This window comes from Pezoporus flaviventris, unplaced genomic scaffold (genome assembly GCF_033815535.1).
Source record: "Pezoporus flaviventris isolate CSIRO_AGI_PZ_B2104156 unplaced genomic scaffold, CSIRO_AGI_Pfla_v1 ptg000002l, whole genome shotgun sequence".
NCBI classification, from domain to species: Eukaryota; Metazoa; Chordata; class Aves; order Psittaciformes; family Psittacidae; genus Pezoporus; species Pezoporus flaviventris.
This window is the reverse complement of record NW_026892550.1, coordinates 35,349,472-35,374,308: the sequence shown is the minus strand read 5'-3', so window position 1 is coordinate 35,374,308 and position 24,837 is coordinate 35,349,472. Positions and strand designations below refer to the sequence as shown.

Here is a 24,837-nt window from a genome sequence, read left to right as displayed (position 1 = left end):
CTTAAAGAGTGAAGAAAGAAATTAGCCCTACATTTGTTTAGCTCTGCATTACTGGAATTTTTTAGTTTTAGAAATAAGGTAGTACTACATGCGTGAGAGCAATAGACTATTGAATGATTCGGAAAAAGGCAACATGAAGCTGGTAATCAAGTGTTATAAATTAGAATAACTAGGAGTTATTCTGATCTGGTCAGCATTTTTTTATGCATTTACCCACTCAAGTATTCTTTATTGAGTGCAAGTCATGTATTTTAGAAGAAAGATGAGCCTGCAAGATAATGTAATTTTTTATGATTTCCTCTTGATTATGGATCCAGTACTTCAACCAGTCCTTAAGTAAAATACTGTTGACTTTTCTGACAGCAGAATTAAAATACTGTTGACTTTTCTGACAGCAGAATTAAAATACTGTTGACTTTTCTGACATTCCTTTTCATGCAATCCAGCTGAAGATAACTTTGAGAGAGATGAGTATAACCCAACTGAAATGTCAGTCCTTAGTTCATGATACTCCCTCACACACCTTCATAAGTGAACAATGTATTTTGGAATGTGCACATAAAGAGATCAACAAAACCAAGAGACAACCTCAGCAAACAATAATTGTTTAAAGTTAATTGAATTAAGTTCAGATCATTACTGAGGTAAAACTATAAAAAATAATGCAGTTTTAAAATAAAGGAGGATTATAGACACAGCTGAGCAAAATCTGATGGCTACTGTTTTAAAATCTCTAACTAATCCTTGGAGGAAAAGAATAGCAAACCCAACCAAACCCAAGGTTGCTGTGTTATAATCCTCAGTGCAGAATTGCATTGCTTCTGTTGCTTCATATGCACCATGTCTTTGGCAGTGCACCAGATGTTTGCCTCCAGCTGATTTTGCTTTTGTATACACATTCTGAACAACAAACCAAAAATTTAAACCATATTAAAAAAAAATAAATTTGTAATGAGAAACAGCCTCAGGTACTGGACTTAGAGTACCTTGTAGTTCTAAATGTCATATTTCTGTATCTTAGCATGTTTCTGTTCTACAATAGACAAAATCAGCAAAAGTAAACTCACTTGACTACAAACTAAGTCATAAATGTGATCTACTGTGTTACAATTCAAAGAAGAAACTAATATGACTTGTTTAATCCTAAACAGGAAAGATCTTACCAAGGGTTTTATTAGCTGTTTCTTGTTTATTTATATGAAGTAAAATAAATGTAAAAGACCACCCAGATCCTTTTTTATGCTTTAGAACTGCATTTTTTTTCCACAATTGTGAAGTGCTTCTTAACCAGTACCTAAGTCATAGCAATATGCTTCAAAGAATGAGACAGAAAGCTTGATATATTCCTAAATTAGAATTCCTGTATTTATGTAAAATGTAGGAGATAAATGTGCATTAACACATCTATAGTTTTCCTCCAAATATGTCAGTTAAGCAGTTGACTACTTGCTTTTAGTTTTAGTACAAGATATCTTTGTGTTGAATCAGAATGAAGCATTGCAAATTTTCAATGTATTTTGCCTATCTCACAAGCTTATGAGTTTTATCAACTGAGAAAAAAGTCCTCCAAAAAATATAAAAAGGATTAAAAAATATTATAGGTTTCAATCATCAAAGTGTAGACAATTAAAAGAAAAAAAGTCCTTTGCAGAAATAAATACTTCATAAATTTAGATATATTTATCATGTAGTATGCTGGTTATTAGGCTGTAGATATCTTGCCCTGTCTGAGATGATTTTAGCATGTACCTCCCAGGGCAACAGTAATATGAAGTTCATTGAAGAAACTACATAACTTAAATCTGTCAAATATACTCATTGCAAAACCACAGGTACTATCCTTAAGACAAGAAAATGTCCCTAAAACTGTAATCTCAAATCAGTAATTTTTCATTATCTTCTAAAGTAAATTAAAGGTTTCAAATGCTAATCTATTCTGTAATACTGTGGGATTTACCTAGGGTATTCTGAATCCATTTTTAAAATTAAAAATATACCAGAATTAAAAAAAAATCTAAGGAACATCAAAGAGTATTGTACAATTATACCACTATGTAACAGCATGTATAAACACTTGGCAGTAAAGCTTCAATAGAGAGTGATTTACAGTGAAAAAGAGTTTGATACTTAGTTTGACACAAGAAGTTTGCAATAACATATGTATCTTCTCTGGGTGTTACTCTTCCATTCAACTCTTCTGATGTGCATTTCTAACAGAAAGCGTCCTCTTGAACATAGCAGACAGAGCTGTATGTATTGCAAGCCTTAATCTTGTTATTGGTGAATGTCCTCATGCCTGATGATTTTGTAAATTACCCAATAAAAAACATTGAAAATCAGGAAGGCTAATGGGAAGCAAGCTCTGGATATCGTGTCTATCTTCTTGGCCCGGTCGATGAATACCTTTCTCATGTCATCAGGGCTTTTTGGTGCAGCTTGAACAGGATTATTTGGCCCCTTTTGTGTCACTCCATCTTTTGCTTGCAGACATGGGCCCATTCCATATGCTGTAAAACTAAACTGACTTTCCCTTACATCATCATCCTGTTAGGAAAAAAAAGAAAAGAAAGGAAAGAGAAAAGTCAAATAATGTTTTTCTACTTACAGAAATCTTACCAGCAGCTAAATAGCACGTATTGCACCATTACCTCAGTGTCTTCTTCAATCCACAGTTTATGTATCTTAACTGGTTGAAATTTCAGCCCTGTCAATGTCTGTCAAAAATATTGCAGCAGCCTTAGTAAGTGCAGAATTTTCCTATTTGTTTATAGATTCTCTACTTAAAAAAAAGAGAGAACTTAGTAAGCTATTGGTAGTCAGGTACATAAGTTTAATTTTCCCCATTTACAGTAAATATCTGCAGTCTTCAAGTGGGCAAACTTCACTCTGGTCTTTTAGACAACAGCCATTAAATCTCTATGTTGCTTAATAAAATGGGATCTTGGCCTCTAGAGATTTTCATTATAGAAGCACTAATGATGTTGATGTCAAATATATTAATGAGAATTCTGCCTATTTGATCACTGCATATTTAGTTAATCTTATCTGCATGCCTCATTTTGGGTCTTCCTGTGAATACATCAGATAAAGAGAATAGTATATAAAGTGTGTTATTTTAAAATAAAATTAATGAAAACTAAGGCCATATTTTTCTTCTGATTTGTTCTTTTGACAGTTCAGGGGATAACTAGCAAAGACATTATATGCATTCAGGGAGCTGTAAGGAAAAGCAAGTTTTAAGCATGTGGCACAGAAACAAAACTAGGAGATCTGAAGATATACATATTTTCATAGCATGCATTTCAAGAATTTGGCTTCTGTGGGGAGACACATTTTGTACTTCTCTTTAAATGGCTATTGGTATTCTCAAGTAATAATGGAGGTACAAATGCAGGCAAATAAATGATACATAGGCTGTGAAGCCTGGCCCAAAGTTTGTTCTGAAGTATATTCCAGTGCATTCTTTCACTATGTATGCTACTCTAGGATATTAATGTGATTTTGATGGTTTTCACATTTTTTTTACATACTGATTTTAAATTCAGAATTTCCTGTTACATGTCTAATTTAGCCTACCTGCTTTAGGATTCTAGACTTTTATGAAGTATGACAAAGTGTTATGTATATGTGATTTCTTAAATATTCCTGAAAATAATTTCTGTATTAAAAAATAATTAAGCAGCAATTTTGCTTTTGTAGAGAATTTTTTATATCTTTGAAGCTCTTCCTAGCTTAAATGAAAATGAAAGGATAAAAAAATACTGTTTACCAAAGCGAGTAAAATAATTAGTGTTTCAGTTCAGTAATTCCAAAACATTTTTTAATTTAAATTTCTTAATTTATGCAAACACAGTTTCTCAGTGAACACAGTTTAAATCCAAACTCCTAAATTTTTCATTTTGAAAATGCCTGTGAGATTTGGAAAATTTAAAAATGTTTTTGAATGGAGCATCAATTCTAGACATATTTAGATATTTGCTTAAGTAGTACTTGCTAGAAGAACCATTGTTAATTACTTTGTTTAAAAAAAAATCCAATGAAGTTTATCATCAATATTAGTTGAATAAGTTGTCTCAAAAGAATGCAGAGAAATTACTTTTGAAGTGAACTAGTTGGCAATCATCATGAGCATCCAGCAGAGCTGTAATTATTACCCAACTGCAATAGTTTTTCATACATGTAAATCAAATAAACTAATAGGCTAATATATAGTTTACTGAAATTTCTATACTTAAAATCTGTATTAGAACTCTCCTATAGAAACAAAAAAGAAAAATTAACATGAAAGAAAAGGAGGGAAAATAACTGACTGACTTCAATATGGAAATGAATAACAGAAATACAAAATGATAGGGTCATTATTTGATGACGTGATAAACCAAAGATCTAATTACTATAAAAGTGTTCCTGTCCTGTCAGAAAAGAATGGGAAACAACATCTTTATAATAGTTGCATTCCAGAAAAGTTTTGAAGTTTTATTCTAGTTAACATGAGTTACAAATGAGTGTGAGAATTTACACAAAACTGGCTATTTAAACACCTTCATAGATTAATTCAGAGTTTAAATCTTTCCATACATCTCCAGAAAACAATGCCTTATGATTGCACAGACTCAAAAGGATAATAAAATAAACTTTCTGGGTAGCAGCTTTCAGCTAGGTATGTTTTCAGATGAGGTACTATATGCTAAGATTTTGCTGTCTCTGTTTTCCCGAATTAAGTGGTTTCTTAAAATGTTATAAAGGCAAGATCTCTGCTTATTTTTTTGCTTGTATACATCCTGAGTTTAGTTTGTGAGCAGGCTTCTTGGAAATGCTCTCTGTTGTTGAGGAAGTGATGTGAAGGTCCTTCTAGGAATCTTGCATTTCTGCCCAGTGTTTGTTGGATGGTGTGTCCCTTAGGGCAGGGAGGATGGCTGGAGCCTGCCAAGTCAGACCAAAGGGCTAAGGTTAATGGCTATGCAGAAAACGGCACCTTTGGAGCATTGTAATATGCCAGGTATCACCATAACTTTTTTCTGTTGTTGTGTAAGTTTTCCATCAGGTTCATAATGCAGAAAAAAAATTAATTTGGCCCCAGGTTCATATCTAAGGGTGCTTGCAGGAAAAATGCAGTTACTTTTATTATTGATATTAACTTTTGAGTTAATAAAGTATTGAAAGCTGTCAGTTTCTGTGACCCTGTGACCATGCTGTTTTCTATCCATGTATTTAATAATACATTTCTCCTGAGGAGTAATATGGATAAGGGCTAAGAGTATCTCCATAGCCTTTTGCTGTAGGCTATGGTAACAGCTTGAAGAATTATTTGAAGCTTTGGTTTTGGTTATTTGAATATTATATTTTTTACTGTTAATTTTTGAGAAGAAAAGTATTATTGAATTGGTTTGTACTACATTGGTTGCACAAACCAAACTACAGTTTGGTTTTAAATACTGATCTGGTAGCAAATGATTATTCTTTGAGCTGATGTCACTGTTCCTTTGAAGTTGCAGGAAGTATAATTTTAATACTATGCTTGAATCCAGACTTAAAGAGATCAAGATGGATTTCAAAATTAACAAAACAAGTACCTTTATTAACATTTCACGTCATCACATACAGGTAGCAATGAAGGTATATGAAGTTCACATGGGAAGACATTATTTCAGACAAAAGGATAAGGCCTCTGTTAATGATTTGATATCACATTATGACAAATGGGACATCTTCTTTGTAGTTTACCCTTAAATTTGTACTGTAGATTTGAGGCAAAGTTCCGTCTATAGGTCGTGTACATCTCAAGCCATTGCTAAGCTGCAATGATTCACTGATTTCATTTCCATCAAGAACTCCCTCAAAATACTTTCATCAAAACGGATGGGTTGACCAAAAAGAAAACAAAAGAAAAGAGGTATGATTACCATTAAAGACAATCTAGTTTGCATGTCTATTTTCCTCACTAAAGATACCATGATCTTTAGATTTGTGAAAATAGAATTAAAAGATTGACTGTTCCTGAAAACTAAATATATTAAAAACTAATCTAAAATCAAAGTGTTATTCAGTATATGTATACAGTTAATGTTTTTCCCCGTACAATCTAAATGCTAATAAGAAAAAGCATTGATTATAGGTGTTTTTCAGTATCCCTGTATGACTTCTAACTTTGACATTTTTTTCCTTTTGTCTTTCAATACTGAAAGGAGTGTAACTGTAAATGAATAAGTAATATTTGTTCATTCTGAAGGAATGTTTCCATCATAATATTTGTGAAATAGTTGTGTTCATTGACCAGATTTCTTTCTCTGATGGAGACAAACTACTATGGATCATATACTCACTACCGAATGAAATCTCAAATTTGGAACCAAAAATTCCCCTGTTCTCAGGATTCATTATGCCATTTGTGTAACCACAAAGAAATTAGGGCCTTTTTGAAAAATATCTATTGTGATGCCTATTGGAAACCAGAAATGAGTACACTGCATATTATGTTTTTATTTATAACTGTATTTATAACACAATCCCAGAGCTTCAAAATTTTTTTTTATTCTGTGAAAATTGAATTTGGCCTCTGAAAAGAAATTTGTTTTTCAGTTATTTGGAGTCATTGAGCAAGGTCAATACTTACAACTATAAAAATGGTAGCCAGAGAGTGCAGTTATAACTAAAAATCGCCTTGAGGTGTGATTGTTTATATCTAGTTATAACTAAAAGGCGCCTTGAGGTTACTGTTGTTTGGGAAGGGAGGCTGCAAAAGTACTAGATGGTGTAAAAAAGAGGGTGTGACTGTAGGGGGAAAAAGCATAGATGAGCTTTGGATGCTAAAATGTCTCGATACAGCTCTGTACATAATTACATTTTGTGTAACTATATAATTTCCCATAATTCAGCAGCTCTTTTGTTTACTGCACTTGTTTACTGCAAAGGGTTTATCTGAGTTTGAGCATGTGCTTTTTAAAAGAGATTTCAGTCATCTTTTGTTTTTAATCAGCGTTGAAAAGGAACAGCCCATAGGTGTGGTAAAATTTACAGAAGACTCCAACCTGGGAAAAACTGCAAATTTGTCTGGGAATACCTCTGGAGTTAAAGTTGAGTTCAATTATTCAGACAGAGAAATACAGAAGAGTTGGTAGGTACAAATACAAGGTACTACATTTAGCCAGGAATAATAAACTTCACAAACATAAGATGGGAAGTGAATGGCTCTGCAGTAGTTCTGGAGAAAGACCTGTTAGTTATGGAAGGTCACAGTCTTGGTATGGGTCAGTACCTGCTGTTGTTAAAAGGGCAAATGGCAAACCGGCTTGAATAAACAAATGTATAACTTACACCATGTGATCCTTCACCTGCTCTCGACTGTTACTGGCTAGGCTTCATGTTGCAAACAGAGTTTTGAGGAATTACATGGACTTATTTAGGAGAATAGGTGGATTTCCAGTTAAGGAGAAAAAAAAAAAAGACTAGGAATATTTCAAGAAAAGAAGAATGAAAGGAAATGTAGAGATGGCTACATAAAGGAAAGCAGCATTCTGTTCTGTGTTTAGAAAGACAAGCCATCAAAAAAAATCTAAACCATTGGAATAGATTGCAGGAGAGCTTTTCAATTTTTATGAGTGTGATGAATTAGGTACAACTGATCCTGACTTGGGTCAAGAAAATTGATTCATTGACGTCTGAGGGGCATTCCAGCACTGAAATTCAATCATCTGGCCATTGCTAGGGTTACCTGGTAAAAGTAAATATTTCTTGCAACAAACACATCTTTTTAATTAAAAAGAAAATAAACTTTGGAAATTCTTCAGCTGCCCTATTGCAATTAGAGATTTTGCATGCATGTTCTCTTCTGTCAACATATACCTGAAATGAACCATATCTAAACCCATCTGTTTTTTGATTTTTGCAACACAGTCAAACCACTAAGAATTTTGCTCTATCCTTGCAGGTAAAAAGCCTATGCAAAAAAATTCTGTATTCATCGGCTGGAATTCACCTGGTAGAAAAACCTAATCCTGGTAAGATGTCCCCACATGGTAAGCGCATAGGATGAAAAAGTCTAATAAATTATCCTAACCTATTTCTTTAATCTATTTGGACATAAATACTGAATAGAATAGCAGTTTTCACTTTGAAAAAAAAGAGGTTTTAATGTTCAAGGAAGCCCCTGAAGTTTATTTTAAACACAGCTTTTTAACCTATTTTTTTTTTCATGTCTTTTGACTTTGTGGTCAAATGAACATTTCTTTGTACATGGTAATTTTAAAAGTCAATACAATTTCCTGAGAGTTTAACTTAGTCCAAAGGGATAACAAATACATATAAAATTTTATGATCACATGCTATGCTAACTGACTTTAAAAAAGACAAAAGAAGAAGTAAGCAAAGGTTAATTTGAATTATGATCCTAGGGTATGCATTTCATGTTAGAAACTGTGGTGAATAAATAGTAACATTTGTGGTAGGGAAGCCTAGTTATTAACTGCTTTTTTTAATCTGAAAGATGTCATTTACTATTTGTATACCAGAGGCTTTGGATGACATCCAATTTTTTGAAGAGAGAGTATCTCTATGCTGTAAAATTTCAACATGCTTGCTTGTTGGGCAAGGAATGGTTTAATAAAACATTGAGAAAAAGAGAAGCAATTAGCTGAGCTGTCTGTAGATCTTGAGAAGGTATTTTCTCAAAAGATAACTCCGTCTGGGAGCTCTAGATTTACACAGAATGGAGTCACTCAAGAAACATTCATTTAGTCTTTTCAGAAAAAAATGTCTACTTCTCAAAATCATAACCTTGCATGGGAACAAAGCATTTCTTGATAAATGTAGGCTGAGAAACCTGTCTCATGATGAAACATTGCAATACAGGGAGGAAGGGAAAACCATGTCTCTCTGAATATGCTTAACACCCTCACCTACGTATGTTATGAAGAAAGGCATTAAAATGCGTGTCTTCATCCTACAGAATCAAACAGTAGTACTTGAAAGTTTACTATAGACACTTCAGTCTCTAACCCTCTAATTTCATGAGAATCTAACAGGCAACCTACCTGAAGGTAGAAGACTGTCTAATGAAGCGTAAAATTAGAATAAGGTCTTTTCAGTAATACCATAATATCAAGCACTGGTCCAGCAAAACACTTAAGTCAATGATACTATTCATGTGCATACATTTTTGTTAAGTGGTCTTCTCTTAGAAGTACTTCGTATATTGTGGATCTTTCTCCACATATATCTAAGATGAAATTTGATTGATTGTGATTGTTGAAGAAGTGTCTTTGGTGAGCTTGAAGTCTTGCTAAGATAGGGCTTGAAAAAGGTTTGGTTTGATTCTGAGGAAGGTAGGTAATATTACCCGCCAGTTCCTAACCCTGCAGTTATAATAATTGACTTGTGTTCAAGAAAGATATTGCTGAAGTTGAATATGGTAACTTTGTGTGACATCCAGAAGATGCTATAACACATGGTGAAAAAAATGTATAGACTAGAGGTTTAGTCACATAACGTATTACTAACCACTGCTGTTTAATACATGACACACCTGTTGTGGCTCACCTGTCCCCTGCCCAGTAATCTCTCTCTGCCTGTCCCACTTACCCATTCCAAACCATTAAGCAGCTTTCAGAGAGCTGCCACAATTGAAAAATAAATAATCTGTCACAAAAATGTGTGTCTGAGAAAGTGTTTTTTTCTGCTACTATCAGCGAAGAGAAAAAAACACATTTTTTTTTCACAGGAGCAAATGTTGAAAGCAGGTACAGGTGGTCTGAATCATCCTCTATGCTACAGCACATGAGTTTCGGCAGCTGAAGTCTAGGACCCAAAACACTGAAACAGGCAAATGTATGAGAATGTCATGTTCATTTGACTGCCTGGCCTGCCTTTAGCATGGAGCCTTGCTAGTAGAGACTGCTTAGGTAGGCTTTGTGGCATTACAGATTTTCCATATCTTTTAAGTAAAAGGGAAACAACCTGTAAAATGTCCTCTCCTTGTGATGTAAGCAATAAATTGAGGTAAGTCTTCAGGAACAAAAGATGGCTGAGCTGAGTCTGAGCTACAGTCAGGCTTTTAGCCACAGTGATACTCTAGATAGTCACCAAAAGCCAGCAGAAGGGTTCTGCATGACATGCATATTCTTTTAATGAGTAGGTTGGAGAAAAACTTACTCTTCGAAAAATCCGAAGTAGGAGTTACATATTGTTTTAAGAAATTTTGCTTATTGCTTGATTTAACTGCAACTTTAAAATTAAAACCTGTAGTCTTAGCTGTTTGACTTTGCACTTGGTAGTGGCTTATTTTGCTGATAGTCTAGATAGCTTCAGCTATAAAATAAATGGTTACTAACCATTGCCATATTAAAGTTTCTTACTAGTTGCACGAACAATTTACACTAGATTAATGTTAGAAGAAAAATACACTTCTCAGCCTTTTAAAATAAAATGTTTTTTCATCAATAATATTAATTATTTTTTATATTAAAATATTTACATAAAACACTGCTGCTAAGGCTTTGAACTGCATACTAGGAAGAACTTAGGAAATATTATTTGTTAGATCTCAATGTAATAAAAACTGCTGCAGGACCAGCAACATTCATCCACCAAAAAACTTAACTTTTCTAACAGAGTGGAATTCATGCTTCTGCAGATGGCTCCCACATGGTCCATGCCTCATTTAAATCCTTCTTAATCCCTCTTTGAGACTTCAAGTTGGATTTATGCAGTGCATAGTCCTTGTAGTGACCCTCTACCTACAGTGAATGCTGCTGTTTTATTTATATTGCCACTTTAAGCCTTGACTGTGTTTACCAAATTAACCCTGTATCCTGGGATAAATCAATCTCTGACTCTCTTTCAAAGTTGTGAATGTTGTTACTTTTACCTTGTTCTTCTTCCTCTTGCGGCGGAATCGCAGAAGTTCTTTATGTTGCCTTGACACAAAGTTTACAGCTGCATACTCCAAAAGTGCAGAAAATACAAAGAGCAGACACACAGCCATCCAGATGTCAATTGCTTTGACATATGATACCTATAGAGAGAAAGAGAAAAAGTCTGTGTTAAAACCACAGATGTGAGGTTTAGCATTTCGTATCAGGAAGGAGAAAGTCCATTAATATCTCCACCTCCCAACACTACTTTTATAAAGCAAAACATGAAAGCTAGATAATAAGAGGGACAACAATTCAAGCTATAAGTGTTAAATGTTTCTTTAAAAAAAGTAGTCTTTGGCAAAATATGTTTACTGTTTCTTATTAACAGTTCCTTATAAGGTACTGTGTACACTGTATCACAAACCAAATAATCCAGAAGAAGCACATGCTCTTCCTCCATTTGTCCCACTGAGATCTGTGAACGATACTAAGGAACCAAAAAATAACTTATAGTGGGACCAGTGGGAATTCCTGTATTAGAATAGATCCGATTTAAAGTGCCTGGAATAGAAATTAAGTAGAAGACAGGAGATAAATGGATAACTCCGGTATGTTCATTCTCTGCTAATATAGACACAGTAAATTAAAGTTATAGGTTCAAATTAGTCCTGCAATTTTGACAGAGTGGAACTTCTGAAAACCAGTTACAGAGTAGACGAACTCATTGCAATCCTTTACTGCCAAGCTCTGCTGCAGGACATAATCTGAACTAGGAAAGTAGGGCCTCTCCCTATGTGTAGATTTACAAGAGCTTTGTCATATAAACCAACATAACTAGCTTCAGGCTTAAAAAATCTGACAAAAAAAACATCTGTAGCTCTCTTTGGTAACCTCTTACAGTCTTATTTTTTTGAGTTTTTATAAAATTTTGTTTTTTTATCTGTTGATGCTAGATTCATATGCGTTTAAATCCATATATTTGAGGCATGAGACACACTCCTGTTAGGGATATTTTACTTGGAAAAAAATTTAATTAGCCATCATAAAAATACCATGTTAAAGCTAAATACAGAAGTGGACTTTGTGTATTTTTATTGTGTATATTTTATTTCCGTTAAGTACAGTGAAACATGAAGATGGTCAAGGAATAAGCCTTAAAATGAAAATCTCTAAAGCAATGACAAGTCAGAAAACTTAAATAATTAATCACACAAATATAATTGAAGCTATTTACAGTGTGTAGTGAGCCATTCTTTATACAGCTGTCTGGAACTACTTAGCTTCACATTTTTTCTGTATTTTAATGTAAATTGTAACTAGGGAGTTAACTAGTTGTTAACTAGTTAATTATGATTAGTGAGTTAATTCATAATGTAGGCAGGTTTTGAGAAAGAAATATCATTGAGAGAAGGATAGAATCTATGAACTTTAGAAATTCAGTGATATCCGTTAATATGTCATCAAATACTGGGATCTGGAAAATGATGAGCTAGCGAAGTGCTAAGCAGCATTTATATAGTACTGAATAACATTGCTTTCGTTACTTACTGAAGTTTGTGGAATTTAATAGATAGTTGGCTAAATAGCTGAGATAGTGGGAATGGAATATATTTGATTGGTGACTCAAAACCCACCTAAATATTTCAAGGTTATCTCCTTTAGAAGATGCCTGAATATTGATAATTCAAACACACATTGTAATGTTGACTGAAGGTGTTTATTTGTCACACAGCATTATGAATTTGTACTAATGTGGTTCAAACAAAAGAAATTCTGCCTACCTTTGGAAGAGATGCTCGTGAACCTGAGCTTTGTGTTGTCATGGTCAGTACAGTTGTTATGCCTAAAGCCACTCTGGCTGGAGCTGCATCCATATTGATCCAAAACGACACCCAGGAGAGAATGACGATCAAGAGACTTGGTATGTACATCTGGATAAGATAGTACCCCATCTGCCTCTCAAGGTGAAATCGGACTTCAATACACGTAAACTTTCCTTTTTATAGCAAAGAAGAAATATTCAATAGAAATAGAATGTTCTTTACTGTCAACTTCTAGTGCGTACATTAAAGAATTTACACTCTGTCTAATATATTTGTTCTCTAATGAAAGATGGATGTTTTGATTTCTTTTCGGTAATTTTTAATATGCATGATTTCTGCTATAACAGGAGTATGTACTGAAAAGAAAGTGGACAGAAAACCTGAAAACTTAAGAATTCACTAACCTCTGGAACTCTTCTTTCCTTGTAAAAAACAAAACACAATTCATTATGACAAAGGAAACTTCCTCTGTGTGATCATACTTGTTTTTCTATTGCTTGGAAATACTGCTGTATGCAAAGAAAAGGGTTCCTTTCCTATTGTATATCATCTCCTTTATCTTTTGGTTCAATTTGAAGCTTAAATTTCGTTTTTTTAGTTCAATGAATTTGAGAAAAATATAGTGAGATCAATTTGGGCATTAGGATTCTGCTAAGTCTTGCCTTTTATCCCCATTCAAACTGTTCCAGTTCAAAAGTACAATGTCTGAGATTTAAATAGAAATTGAGGATTTGAGATTAACTAACTTTAGGAAGCTAATTAAATGGCCTATTTTTTCCCAGATACTGAATATTAAACAACTTAAACCAGAACAAAAATATTATTGTTTCTTCATAGAAATGCCATAAACCCATTTTTTTTTTCTCCTGTCCAGATTGCTTTTTTTTTTTACCCTATGGACTGTAGATTATTTCACAGCTCTTGACCTGGTCTCATCAGATTTTCTAATTCTGCTCAATGCTCATATTAGTCACATATGAATGGTGCTGACGGCAATGCTGTTACTGTAAATAGAGTATACATGAATACACAGTTTCTTACAGCAGGAAATATGCATAGCTCAGATTTCTTCCTTATTTGAATGAAAGAATTTCCTAATTTAACATGGAAAGCTGTATAGTTGTTTATTTCTTAATTGATATGCAATTTTTTTTTGTTATAGAATGTATCTATTTTGATGGATACTTTCCTAATCCATTTTTATTTGCCAAAATGCCATTTTATAGAAAATAGTTCCACATTAATAATGCTTTAATATTTATCATATTAACAAAATTCATGTAATGGACTTATTTATGAGCTTATGCCATACTAATTTGATATATTGTATATTATGCTGTGACAAGTGTTAGGCACACAGAAATGTGTTTCAGATAAAGTCAAACTGAATTTTTTGTTATTCTAGGCTTGGAAATATCTTCTGAACTTAATTCTTTTCATAATAGTTCTCTTCACAGGCTGTTGTTTCTATGATGTCATAGTAATTATCATTGTATAAAATTTTTATTCTGTTGAGACAGAAATTATTTAGAAAGACAGTAGTTATGATGTTCAATTTTAAAAATGGCATATCCCAGGAGTTTTATATCTGCTGGCTCGATTATTAGTTCCATTCCTAATTGCTGTTTTTTTTGAATCCTATCTACACTACTGAAATCTGTGTCCCAAATCCTGTCTCAACCATCTGCTGCCCCAGCTTCAAAACTGATTTCTGCTTCAATCAAGGGATGAGGTCCTGGTTTAACTAAGTGAACAGGAAAAGGCCAGGATTTTCCCTTATATTTCTCTCCCAGGATCTTCAAAAAGATAACTACAAGATACTTTCTTTTACTTAGCAGTTCAGTACAGCTCACATAACTAGAAGTTCTGCACTGGGCCTTTGTCAAAATCATATTCTTACTTCAAACTGATCCTTACCCTGAAGATTTGTGTTTTTGTGACAGCAGACTTGGACAGCACTGGTCTCTCTCTCTCATACATCACAGGAAATCATGAGGGTAAGGAGTGACAGAAATGTATCAACCAGATCTAGGTCTCTTGCAAAGCTGTTTTATTTGGGATCACAATAATTACAGTTCAGCATGGAGCATTTCCTTCTTCTAGGGTCCTATGTTCTTCTTTGAAAACAAATTAGGAAGGAAAACTAAGAAGCATCAGAAAGTGTAATATGTACATAACTGGAATGTCAGTAAACATTGGCTATAGCTTGTACACTGTTTTGTTTTTTGGTTTTTTTTTTTTTTTTTTTTTTTACTATTTGTTTGGTTTTTTGTGTTTTTTTTCTTTTCTCCAGAGAAAGGTGGGATAAGAGATCTAAGTCTCTTTCCTGAGTACTCAAGTGGGCTCGAACTGTTACAGAGCTCTCACCACCATGTCCTAACGAGGGAGCAATAAATAATGTACTAGGTCTGGTGTGTTTGTTTTTTTTTTTTATGTGGTTGTAAGTTTGCTGAGTTCATCTAAACTAAGGAGAGAGAACAGCTGTGGAGAACAGAACCCTGAGAAAATGAAAGAGATTTTAAATGAGAGAAGTACCAATGGAATATATTGTAATCATAGAAAAGTATAGAAAAGAGATGGGATAATGAAGAGGCCAGAACTCAGTCTGAGTGATGTGTTACAGGAACTATACTGAAAGATTCTTTTTCATGGATTTGAATTTTTCTAGACATTATTGACCAAGGTTAAAAATAACCCCCCAAACAAATGAAAAGCCCCAATCCCTGACAGTCAAAAATTGAAAATAAGAAAATGAAGTGGAAAAATACTTAACTGTACAGAACGTGTGACTTTAGATTCCTGCCTTTGTCTCAGGCCCAGTGAGTTTATGGACATGCCACTCATAGGTATTCCTCATCTGCTTTGTTCCAGAATAGCACTGAAAAATTAATACTTGGCAGCTTCCCTGGGAGACTGCTGTCTCCCCGGGTAGACTTCTCACTGTTACTCCACTGCTGACTATTGGAGAAAGGCAACAGTTGGAAGTCAGTCTTGGCACTGCAGTTCTAACAGTTACTGTTCTAAGTGTGGAAGGGGTGATGTTAATTTTTGCCCTTCCTGGCTGAGATCAGAGCCACTTGCATAAATTTGGCTAATGAAGCAGAATGGAAAAAAAAAATAAATAGATTGCACTAGCAGCTGTGAACTTCAGCTAGGAGGCAGTCAGCAGAGGCTGTGCTGTTGTTTTCCAGCTGTGGGTCTCCTTTCTCATCCTGTATTTTATTTCAAATCCAAAGCCAGGTTAGCTGTGCTTTAATCTTTTTGACTGGATGCTTGACTAGATCAGAAGAGACATACCCATGAAGTCATCTCAGCTGGGGAAAGAAATATCCAAGCAGCTAAAAGCATTGTTCTAATAATTCATTTGCAGCACACAGAAGGTAAACTCTAGTTCATTCTGATATTCACTGTAATTGTCATGGAGAGTAGCCAGGAGGAACACATGAAACTTTTGTGGTATTGTGGTTTTGCTGAGGCCGAGTAACATATTAAAGCCTGATGCTATTTCAGACTAAGGGTAAATCTAGATGTGCACACAATCCATAAAATGAACAGATTTTTCTAATGCAAAAGAAAGAACAGTTATTAAGAGCTTCCTAAAAGATGATAAACATTTTTTTCCCAAAACAGAGGTTCTTCATGTTTGAAGTCCAGCCTAACCAGGGATTCAAGTGTGCTAAAGGCACCAAAAGTACTGTCTTGCTGAATGCTGTACCTATGCATGTGAAGTGAACGTACTGGTATATATGTATGCGATGGTGCATTTTTCTCTCTTACACATGTTCTTTAGTAACAAGGTCAGATCTGCTGGGCTGGCATGATTTCCATGCAATGTCCACACTGAAACTGATATTCCAGTCATTCTATAGGATTTTTCTTTTCCCCATAAAGTACAAGTGGCTTTTCTTTGGAGTCAGTATTTAAGTCACGTATTCTTTTTTTGGTTGTTGCTGCTGTGGCCAACTGTGAGTAATCTGAGAAGAGCAATTTTCCACCTTAGCACACCTTCATGCTGTACAACCTCTATTGACAATGGCAGGTGCTGTTTAAGTAGTGAGCTATACAGGTAGGAGTGTGCTTGGGTGCAAGCAAAAGCAAACGTAAGTAGTATCTTTCAGTCCATAAGGAGTCCTTTTCAGTTTCCTCTGCCTCACACTGCTCCAGAGGCAGTAATAGGTAGAACTTAAATAGATTTGTCCCCTTTCAGCAACCTTTAAGATATTCCCTGTGGGAAGCTTTCGTTACTGTACCCTCATAATATCATGGTCACGTTTACAGTTCCCAGGAAGGCTGAGGAGCTATTTCTGAAGCTACATAGAAAGTTTTCATAATGGAGAATCACCTTAGGAAACTCAGCCAAAGAAATAGCATGCCTGAGAAATAAAGATAAAAGTAATAATATTTATTAAAACACTATGAAATTGAAAATTAATAACAGCAAAATATAAAAGGAATAAGTATTAAAAATAAAAAATAAAGGAACTAAGCATGAAGAGATTTAACTGTTAATCCGTGGCAAATGGAGAGATATCTGCTGAAGGATCTGCTTCTTGATACTACTTTAGATGCTAGTGGGTCATAGTCTGGACTTCATGTAAGAAAAGCCATTGGTAATGCTAATAGCCAATGTACTGTGAAAACATTTTATGGATGTAGAGAAGACTGTGGCCTAAAGACTGTATAGCTTAGTGAAATTTCATAAAACTATTTACTTAAGTAAGAATTTTATACTTGCTGAATAGAGAATAATTCAAGGCTTATCAAACTAAACTAAATTAAGCAAATCTGAATAAATCATTATGGAACCCTGCAGAGTATGAGGGTTAGATCTGTATTCTGGTTCCAACGCATCTGCCAATACAGAGGTGGACTACACATTCTGTTTTTACTGAAGACCAATGACCAAAAAACAGCCAGCCAGCCAGCCCAATGGCCAAAATATTGCTATCTATGGAGATTTGCTAACAAGAGTCCTGAGGCAAGTGAGATGTGATGATGTTCCTCTCCTCTAGCACTGCATTTTCCTCCTTGATAAACAGCGACAGACACAGATTTAATGTGAAATTAAGTACTGAGAGATAGCAGGAAAGGAGAAATGGAGAGTGAGATTTCTTCCCTGGCTTAGCCAAAATTACTGACTTAGATTTAGATCCCTTAATACAATATAGGGCTTCTACCATTGTCTGCCTTCTTGGAATCACTTCTTTAGGCAGCTGATTCCTGTACTACCCATAAAGGTCCTAAGCATTCAAGCTCAGTCTGAGCTTGAACATTGTGTTAGAGCTTTTATTTCTAGGTGCAGTCCTGAACTGCTGCAGTGTTTATCATTTCTAGATTTGTAGAAGGCAGAGTTTGTCATTTTGTCTGGAAAAGAGGTACTGCAAAAGGCAGCTGATGCACTTTTCTCTATAGGGCAAAACTAGACAGTCCTCTCTTCTAAAAGCAAAAGTCGAAAGACTCATTTTCTAAGACAAAACAATAGGTAGACTCAATAGATAGACCCAAGAAACAGATTTTGCATGGATTGAAGCAGCGTGGCTGCTGCACTTTATGGTACTGTTTTCTAACATTTAATATCTTGGATTCCTAGGTCCTCCCTAAATAGTTGCCATTGTAATGCTCTGAGTATTCTTGTTTCATCTCTGTACCTTTGTATGAAGGAAAAAAGGACCATTATTTACTCAAAACAAATGTCTATTGCACTATAACACACACTGAGAATAGTCAAAGAGATAAAAACTGCTTGTAAAAGTACTTGTCTTTTCCTTGTTGTAAAACATTCAGGCTGTGTCTATGATCATGCAGCCTGACTAGAAATAATAATTTTCAAGCATCTGTCACATAAAACTAGGCATGTTCTCATATATATGGCTGGTGTCTATGTATCTAAAACTAAGATTCACAAACCAGCTGTAGGAATGTACTACCATTGAGTTATTCTTTCAAGTCATGGTCTGCAAATATCAGTGGCATATTGGGGAATATCAGTGCTGATGCTCTCATGTGCCATTGACTACATAAGTCTAAGTTCTTGGCCAGGAAGGAAGTGACTTTACATAGCTTGTTCTGTGGCAGGTGGTAAGCTTAACATTGGTGCAAGACTGGTAATGACTGCAGTAAAAAGAGTTGAAAATAAATGTAGGAAGGATAAACTAAATTTTTTTCAATTTGATGAATTTGCACTTGCTCAGAATGGAGGACCAAACTGCTATTCAGAGGGATCTCCATAGACTGGAGGACCCACCGCAGCATCATGGCAATTGGTAAAGATAAATGCACAGTTCTGCAATGAAAGTGAGGTAGCCTCATGCACTGATACAGGTTGGGGATGGACTGGGTAGGCAGCGGTTCTACAGGAAAGGTCTGGGAGGCTGGTAGATAATGACTTGAACAGAAGTCTTGCAAGATGAAAGAATAGTCACATGCTCCACTGTGTTAGTAGTGTTACAGAGGGGAGAAGTAGAAACTAAGGAGAATCTAACAGCAACATAAATAGCAAGGACATCTAGACGTAATGTCTCTGCTTCAAGGACAGCTGATAATTTTTTTATGCGATGAATATTTAAGGTCGAATGTTTCAATTTTTATCAGTGCAGGGGTGATAACTGAGGTCTTTTCTGCAGAGAAAAATGCCCTTTTGGAGTCAGGCAGTGTTGTTTTCTGTGTCTACAGATTGTCATGTCCTCAGCTTGTCATAGACTGTTAGTTTTTCAAAGTGATTGCTATTAAAATTGCATTTTGCATGAGAGGCCAGGGGAGCAATGTGTGTCACACAGGAAGTCAATGAAGACATGGTAGAGAAAGATGATCCTTGTAATGTGAATGGTTTGAATATTGTGATTTTTCTACTTATGATACTACATCACCTCCCAAATTTGTCACATATACCAGTGGCCGCAACAACATGAAAATGTTCAGAAATGTTGTTACATCACTTCAAAACACAAAACTTGATGAGCCATTAAGCTGCACTGTTCTGAAATTGTTATATCCCTATATTTAGAAGCATTTTACTTTTCAAGCTGTGGTTACAGTGATCCATTTTCAGTTGGGCATGAAACACTGATGAGACATGCACTGATGAGTTTCCACACACTGTCCTGAAGCTTCACATTAATTTGCTTCACAGGAAGGCTTTTGGTTTGGTTTGGTTTGGTTTGGTTTTTTGCTGTTTTATGGGATGTCTTGGAAGAGCTTTCATCCTGTGCTGTAAGTAAATTGAAACTAAATACTCTTCTTTGGTCCCTTATTGCATACCAAGCAGCAGTTGCTTAGCGTTCTTTTAAGAATTCATTTTATCTACTCTGTTGTAGGTCAGAAAAACAGGCTTTATTTCTGGTTTTGATTTTTTTTTGTTTTGTTTTGTTTTGTTTCTTGTGGAGTGTCCTTAAGGGGTATCGGTCTACATCACCTCATTGCAGGAGCCTTAAGAAAGCACATTACTAGTCTCATATCTGAGTGATATAGTGGAGGAAAAGAAACTCTTAGTTGTTGTCTTTTAATATAATATTTAGGGGTTTTTAAGCTACAATTGGTAGTTAATAATTCTGGCTGTAGAAAGTAATGAAAGGCACTCCTGCTCTCCTAGAAAGCAAATCGAACCCCTCTAATTTGATTAGCTTCGTACTGCAGACCTGAATAAAAAACTTAATACCCTGGAGAAAGTACTCGAAGAGGAGAATCTCACAAAAAATGCAGTGCTGCACTGTCTTTTCTCTCTGGTTTGCCCTGACAGAATTCTTTTAGATTTGTACCCCTAACTTTGGTTCTGTAACTCAGAGCAGGCCATTCTGCTGCTTCCTCTGGTGAGAACGTACCCTTTTTTCTGCCTGCAGCTGGTGCCACTCAGCACTGCGTTTTATTCCCCCTGCTCATCATAGGCACGTCCCACATCTGTGCAATTGTCTTCTTGCTTGCTGAGGTCTTTTAAAGTCTCTATCCTGAAGCATGTGATGGGTGCCTGCATCCAGGTTTCCCAGTTTTCTGTACTTGTAAACAGCTTGACTTTTCTGGACAAATTATATGGCCCAATTGTTTTTTCAAGTAGAGGCACAAACCTCAGCCATCTTTTCAGGGTTGTGGGCTGCGCTCATATTTTAGAGCACTTGTTTGGCCACAGAAATGCAGTTTGGTCAAAGGAATGCAGAAATATAACAATGACCATGCTGTCCTCTAGAGTTATGACAATAAACCCTTTCTCCCATCTAAATGTGACAGCAGCTCATAGGGATGCCGTGTCCCTTTTTCCTCACTGAGCCAGGCCATGCTTAGTGCACAGCATAATACCTTTTAATTTCAGCAGTTCTGTGTAGATGTGTTCATGGCACCTACTGTAAAAATAAAATTCCTGGCTGAATTGCTTCTGAATTATGTGAGCTATGTAGTTTCTTAAATTTACTAAAATAGAAGTTTGATCAGCCTTCAGGTAGTTTTCTTTCATCATATCTGTTATTTAAGATTGCATTATCCTGCACAATGCACCTGGACATTTTAATCTTCTTGGGAGTTCAGTAAGAATAATTAAATAAATAAAACAAGTTTCAAAAATAATATAAATGTTAAATGTCTTTCCAGTTTTAATCACTAACATGCTTTCCTACCTGTATTGTAATGCTTGGTGCAGTAACATAGATCCTTTTCTTCTTTCAACAGAAACTGTGGCAGAGTGAGACCTTCTGCTACTTGAACTGCTCCCTTTTCTTGCCATTCGAAAATGAGATCATTCATTGTGTATCCAACTAAAAAGAAAAGCAAAATAAACAAAATTGCAAACCAACTTTAGGTCAGCTTTAAAAAAGCAGGGACATACCAAATAGTGTTGAGTAAATGTCACAAAATGGAGATAATACAGAGGTCTGCTTGTATCACCAAACATTTTGAACTAGAAAAAAAAGCCAGTCTTCTGCATCCTTTGTGAAATCTTTATAGTCAGTCTATTAATGGAATTAACAAAAGCATCAAAATGAACTAAACATCCAATTCTCTTGGGTGCTTGGGATCATCTTAATCTACCCTTCCTGTGAAGGATCCAGTAGGCCCTTCACACGCAGGTGTCTTCCTCCTTTTATTCGAGATGAAATAGTGGATAGTTTATAGATGTATGTGAATTTGAATTGTAAGGTGCAAACTCTCCACAGAGAACAATGAAAGAAAGTTTCTGCAAGAGTGAGGTATTCCTTGAATTGAAAAAGTACTTTTCTCTGAAACTGGTACAAAACAAGGGAGAGAAATTGATCGTAATCTTCTCATATTAGCTGACTGTGATGTATTATGGCATTTAAAGGCATTCAGTTTTAATATCCTGATTCCTGGATTTATCCATACCTCATGCATGTTTGTATAAGATTAAATAAAACAGCAAAAGCCATAATAGAAGTACTAATCAAGGGCCAGACTTTGTAAATGGCAAGTACTTTCCCCTGCTATTTCCCCCTCTCAAATGAATATTCACATGGGATATCACTGGGGGAAATATCTCTACTTCCTCTGAATATGTCATATATTAATTTTCCGGTATATCCCTGACATTTCATTTTATTACTTTTCTGAATATATTTTATCTGGTTATAATAAATGAAAAAAAAAAAGATTCCTATTCTTGTTCAGTTTTGATTAAGACTTTCTCAGAATCTAATAGATTTGGACGAAATGAGTTTTTAAGATTGAAATCTAAAACTAGATAGCTTCTATTGTTGTAATAGTTTGAACAACAAGGGCACAGTTGAGACACTTATAATAGCTTGAACCAGAAATAAAAGGGAGGGTTTTTATGTCTAAATTATATCTTTCATTCATCTATTTTGCTTCTTTGCAATATTTCCTTTCTGCTTTAGTCCAGTAGTCATGAGCTGCTGAGGATAACCTATTGATAACTGCAAATATTTTTTAATCTTTCAGTAGCAAATTACTGTTCAATGTATATTTTTTTTCAGAACTTTCTAAGAGTAACTGTCTGCAGCAAATACTGAAATCTTGAGTTCCAGTGAAGGAAATAACTTCTTTGATGTGTGGGCATAAATCTTTCCCCTGTTATATTCAGTGACTTCATTTCTCTATGAATACGTAAATATGAATAAATGCGATTCAGCCATAATGCCCTTATATGCTGACCTCAAATCTGAGACATCATCTTTTTTGGTCAATGTTGAATCCACCTATAAGCTTTGCTGTTTATAAATTTTAAACTGTTTTCAAGACCTCTCCTTCTTTCCAGATTCTTTCTTTTGGGGAGTACCTATATGCACAGTTTTACCACAGACACTTGGGCTGACTGGCGGTTTACTTTGACATTCTGTTGGGACTAGATGGATTTGCTAAAAAGGAGATCATATCCTTTTAAACAAGTAATTAAGATAAGAAATTATTCAAGTCATTACAGCCATATATTAACTGTGCAAGGAAACTTATTTTTCTGTCTTATTGTATGCATGACATTCCATATACACAGGATTAAAATTCAGTATTAAATGCCACAAACTATAAAAATATCAAAAGTATGGGTCCTATCAAACTTTGCATGAATTCAGACAAAAAGGAGTTATGTGTAAAGCAGATTATCATCTGAAGCATGTAGATTATGGCCAGAAGTCGTATCCCCTGAGTGAAACTTATTGAATTGACAAGAAACAACTGCTGTGTCAAAATGTATTTCCGTAAATCAGATTCATTCATCTCTAATTCATGCTTTTAATTTTTTATTATCTATCTACCCTGCCCACTAATTATTCTCTAGTGTGATCTGGTAAAAATAATAGCAATATATGCAAAAAAGCTGTTGTAGTAGGTAATTTTTATCATGATTACATTTAAAATACCCAAATATAGCTTTAGCATTCAATACTGTAACTTCCCTTTTGTAAGTCAAGATCATAGCTATAAAGTAAGTGTGTCTTAAAATATAGAGAAGCTTATTGGTGAAGTGAGTATATGTTATACCAAAGAAATGTTAAATAGTATAATGTATATAATATTTCCACTACTTATGTTAAACAACTTAAATCTATATCAAATTTATGGACCTTTATTAAATATGAAATACATGGCCCATTCAAATGTGCCTATGGAATTAAGGAAATATGAAATCCTGTAATAGTCCTGTAATTGGGGAAGTGAGAAAACATTCATTATTTAAGTATATTGAACTATTTGCTAGCAAAAATTTGTCTCTAAATTTTCTTTAGTGGGCACTGCTAATAAGGACAGATATTTTTGATTTTCCAACTGGAACAATTTTGTTACTTGGTACAGTTCAAAATAAACTGAAAATCTCTTTCTTCCTCTTTTTTTCCAACTGTCATTGCTCTTAACACGGAGAAAAGGAAGAAAGACTACAGTGAAGAGTATCTACTCACCAACAGAAATAATGCAGAATAGGAGAATTTGCAAGAACAAACTGCAGCTCATATCCTAGGCCTATCCCTGTGCATTCTACGCACATTGTTCTGTTTTAGAAGTTATTCAGGAGGAACAGCAATACTAATTGAACTCACTGAGCTTCCTAAATATCTTAAAACCAAGAAAATATTTTTGTTTTTTAAATAATTCTATGAAGAACTGCTGAATAGCACACTCAGAATGCTCATGGTATTATGTGCATTATGCATAAGGGAAAAAACACATTTCTATAGAAATGGTCTTTTGAAGCGGTTGGTGGTTACCATACTGTAGCGTATATACTACTACATTTATATACACAATAAGCCTATAGATCAGTCCTCCTAATTTTGGCAGTTTTGCTGGTTAATGTAGTTAGTGTCCCTTATTGAAGTGTCTGGGCTCCCAAGAAAACATCATGGCAGATTTTGAAATTGCCTTAAAGTTCAGTCTTAGCAGCAAAGTAGAGTCTTAAGTTACTGATATGGATAAAGCACCAAATTGCACAGTGCCATTAAGAGCAGGGGGTGGAAGGGGCTTTAAGTGCACGGCAAGTAGCAGAAATGTAAGGAGCTTTGGTAATGAAAATTTTGAAGCTTCAAGGTCAGAGTGTTATTTTTTGGATTTAGGATCCTTGAATTGCCAGTCATAAAAGTGTACAGTATCAGAATTATATGGATTAATTTAAAATTCTGATGCCACTGCCTGAGTTCAATGGGATGATACAGATTTTCATGCATATGTATTTGCAATAGTGAGGCCTACATTTGCAAAAGGGAAGTGATTAGCTG

The 24,837-nt window shown here is 34.9% G+C and overlaps 1 protein-coding gene across 3 annotated transcripts in view; it reads right to left on the bottom strand.

Annotated features, from left to right (window-relative positions):
* Nucleotides 1–1,650: 1,650 nt before the first annotated feature.
* GLRA3 (glycine receptor alpha 3) overlaps nucleotides 1,651–24,837 on the bottom strand; it is a 74,604-nt gene continuing 51,417 nt past the window's right edge. For 2 of the 3 annotated variants that reach the window (XM_061474814.1, XM_061474824.1), the window contains exons 6-9: nucleotides 21,274–21,411; nucleotides 12,632–12,846; nucleotides 10,862–11,008; nucleotides 1,651–2,544 (exon numbers count right to left, since the gene is read on the bottom strand). In XM_061474814.1, coding sequence (XP_061330798.1) covers nucleotides 2,275–2,544; nucleotides 10,862–11,008; nucleotides 12,632–12,846; nucleotides 21,274–21,411 — 770 coding nt within the window. In that variant the 3' untranslated portion in view covers nucleotides 1,651–2,274. Of the gene's footprint in view, nucleotides 2,545–5,724; nucleotides 5,845–10,861; nucleotides 11,009–12,631; nucleotides 12,847–21,273; nucleotides 21,412–24,837 lie in introns of all 3 variants that reach the window. The other variant, XM_061474830.1, reaches the window with a different exon arrangement.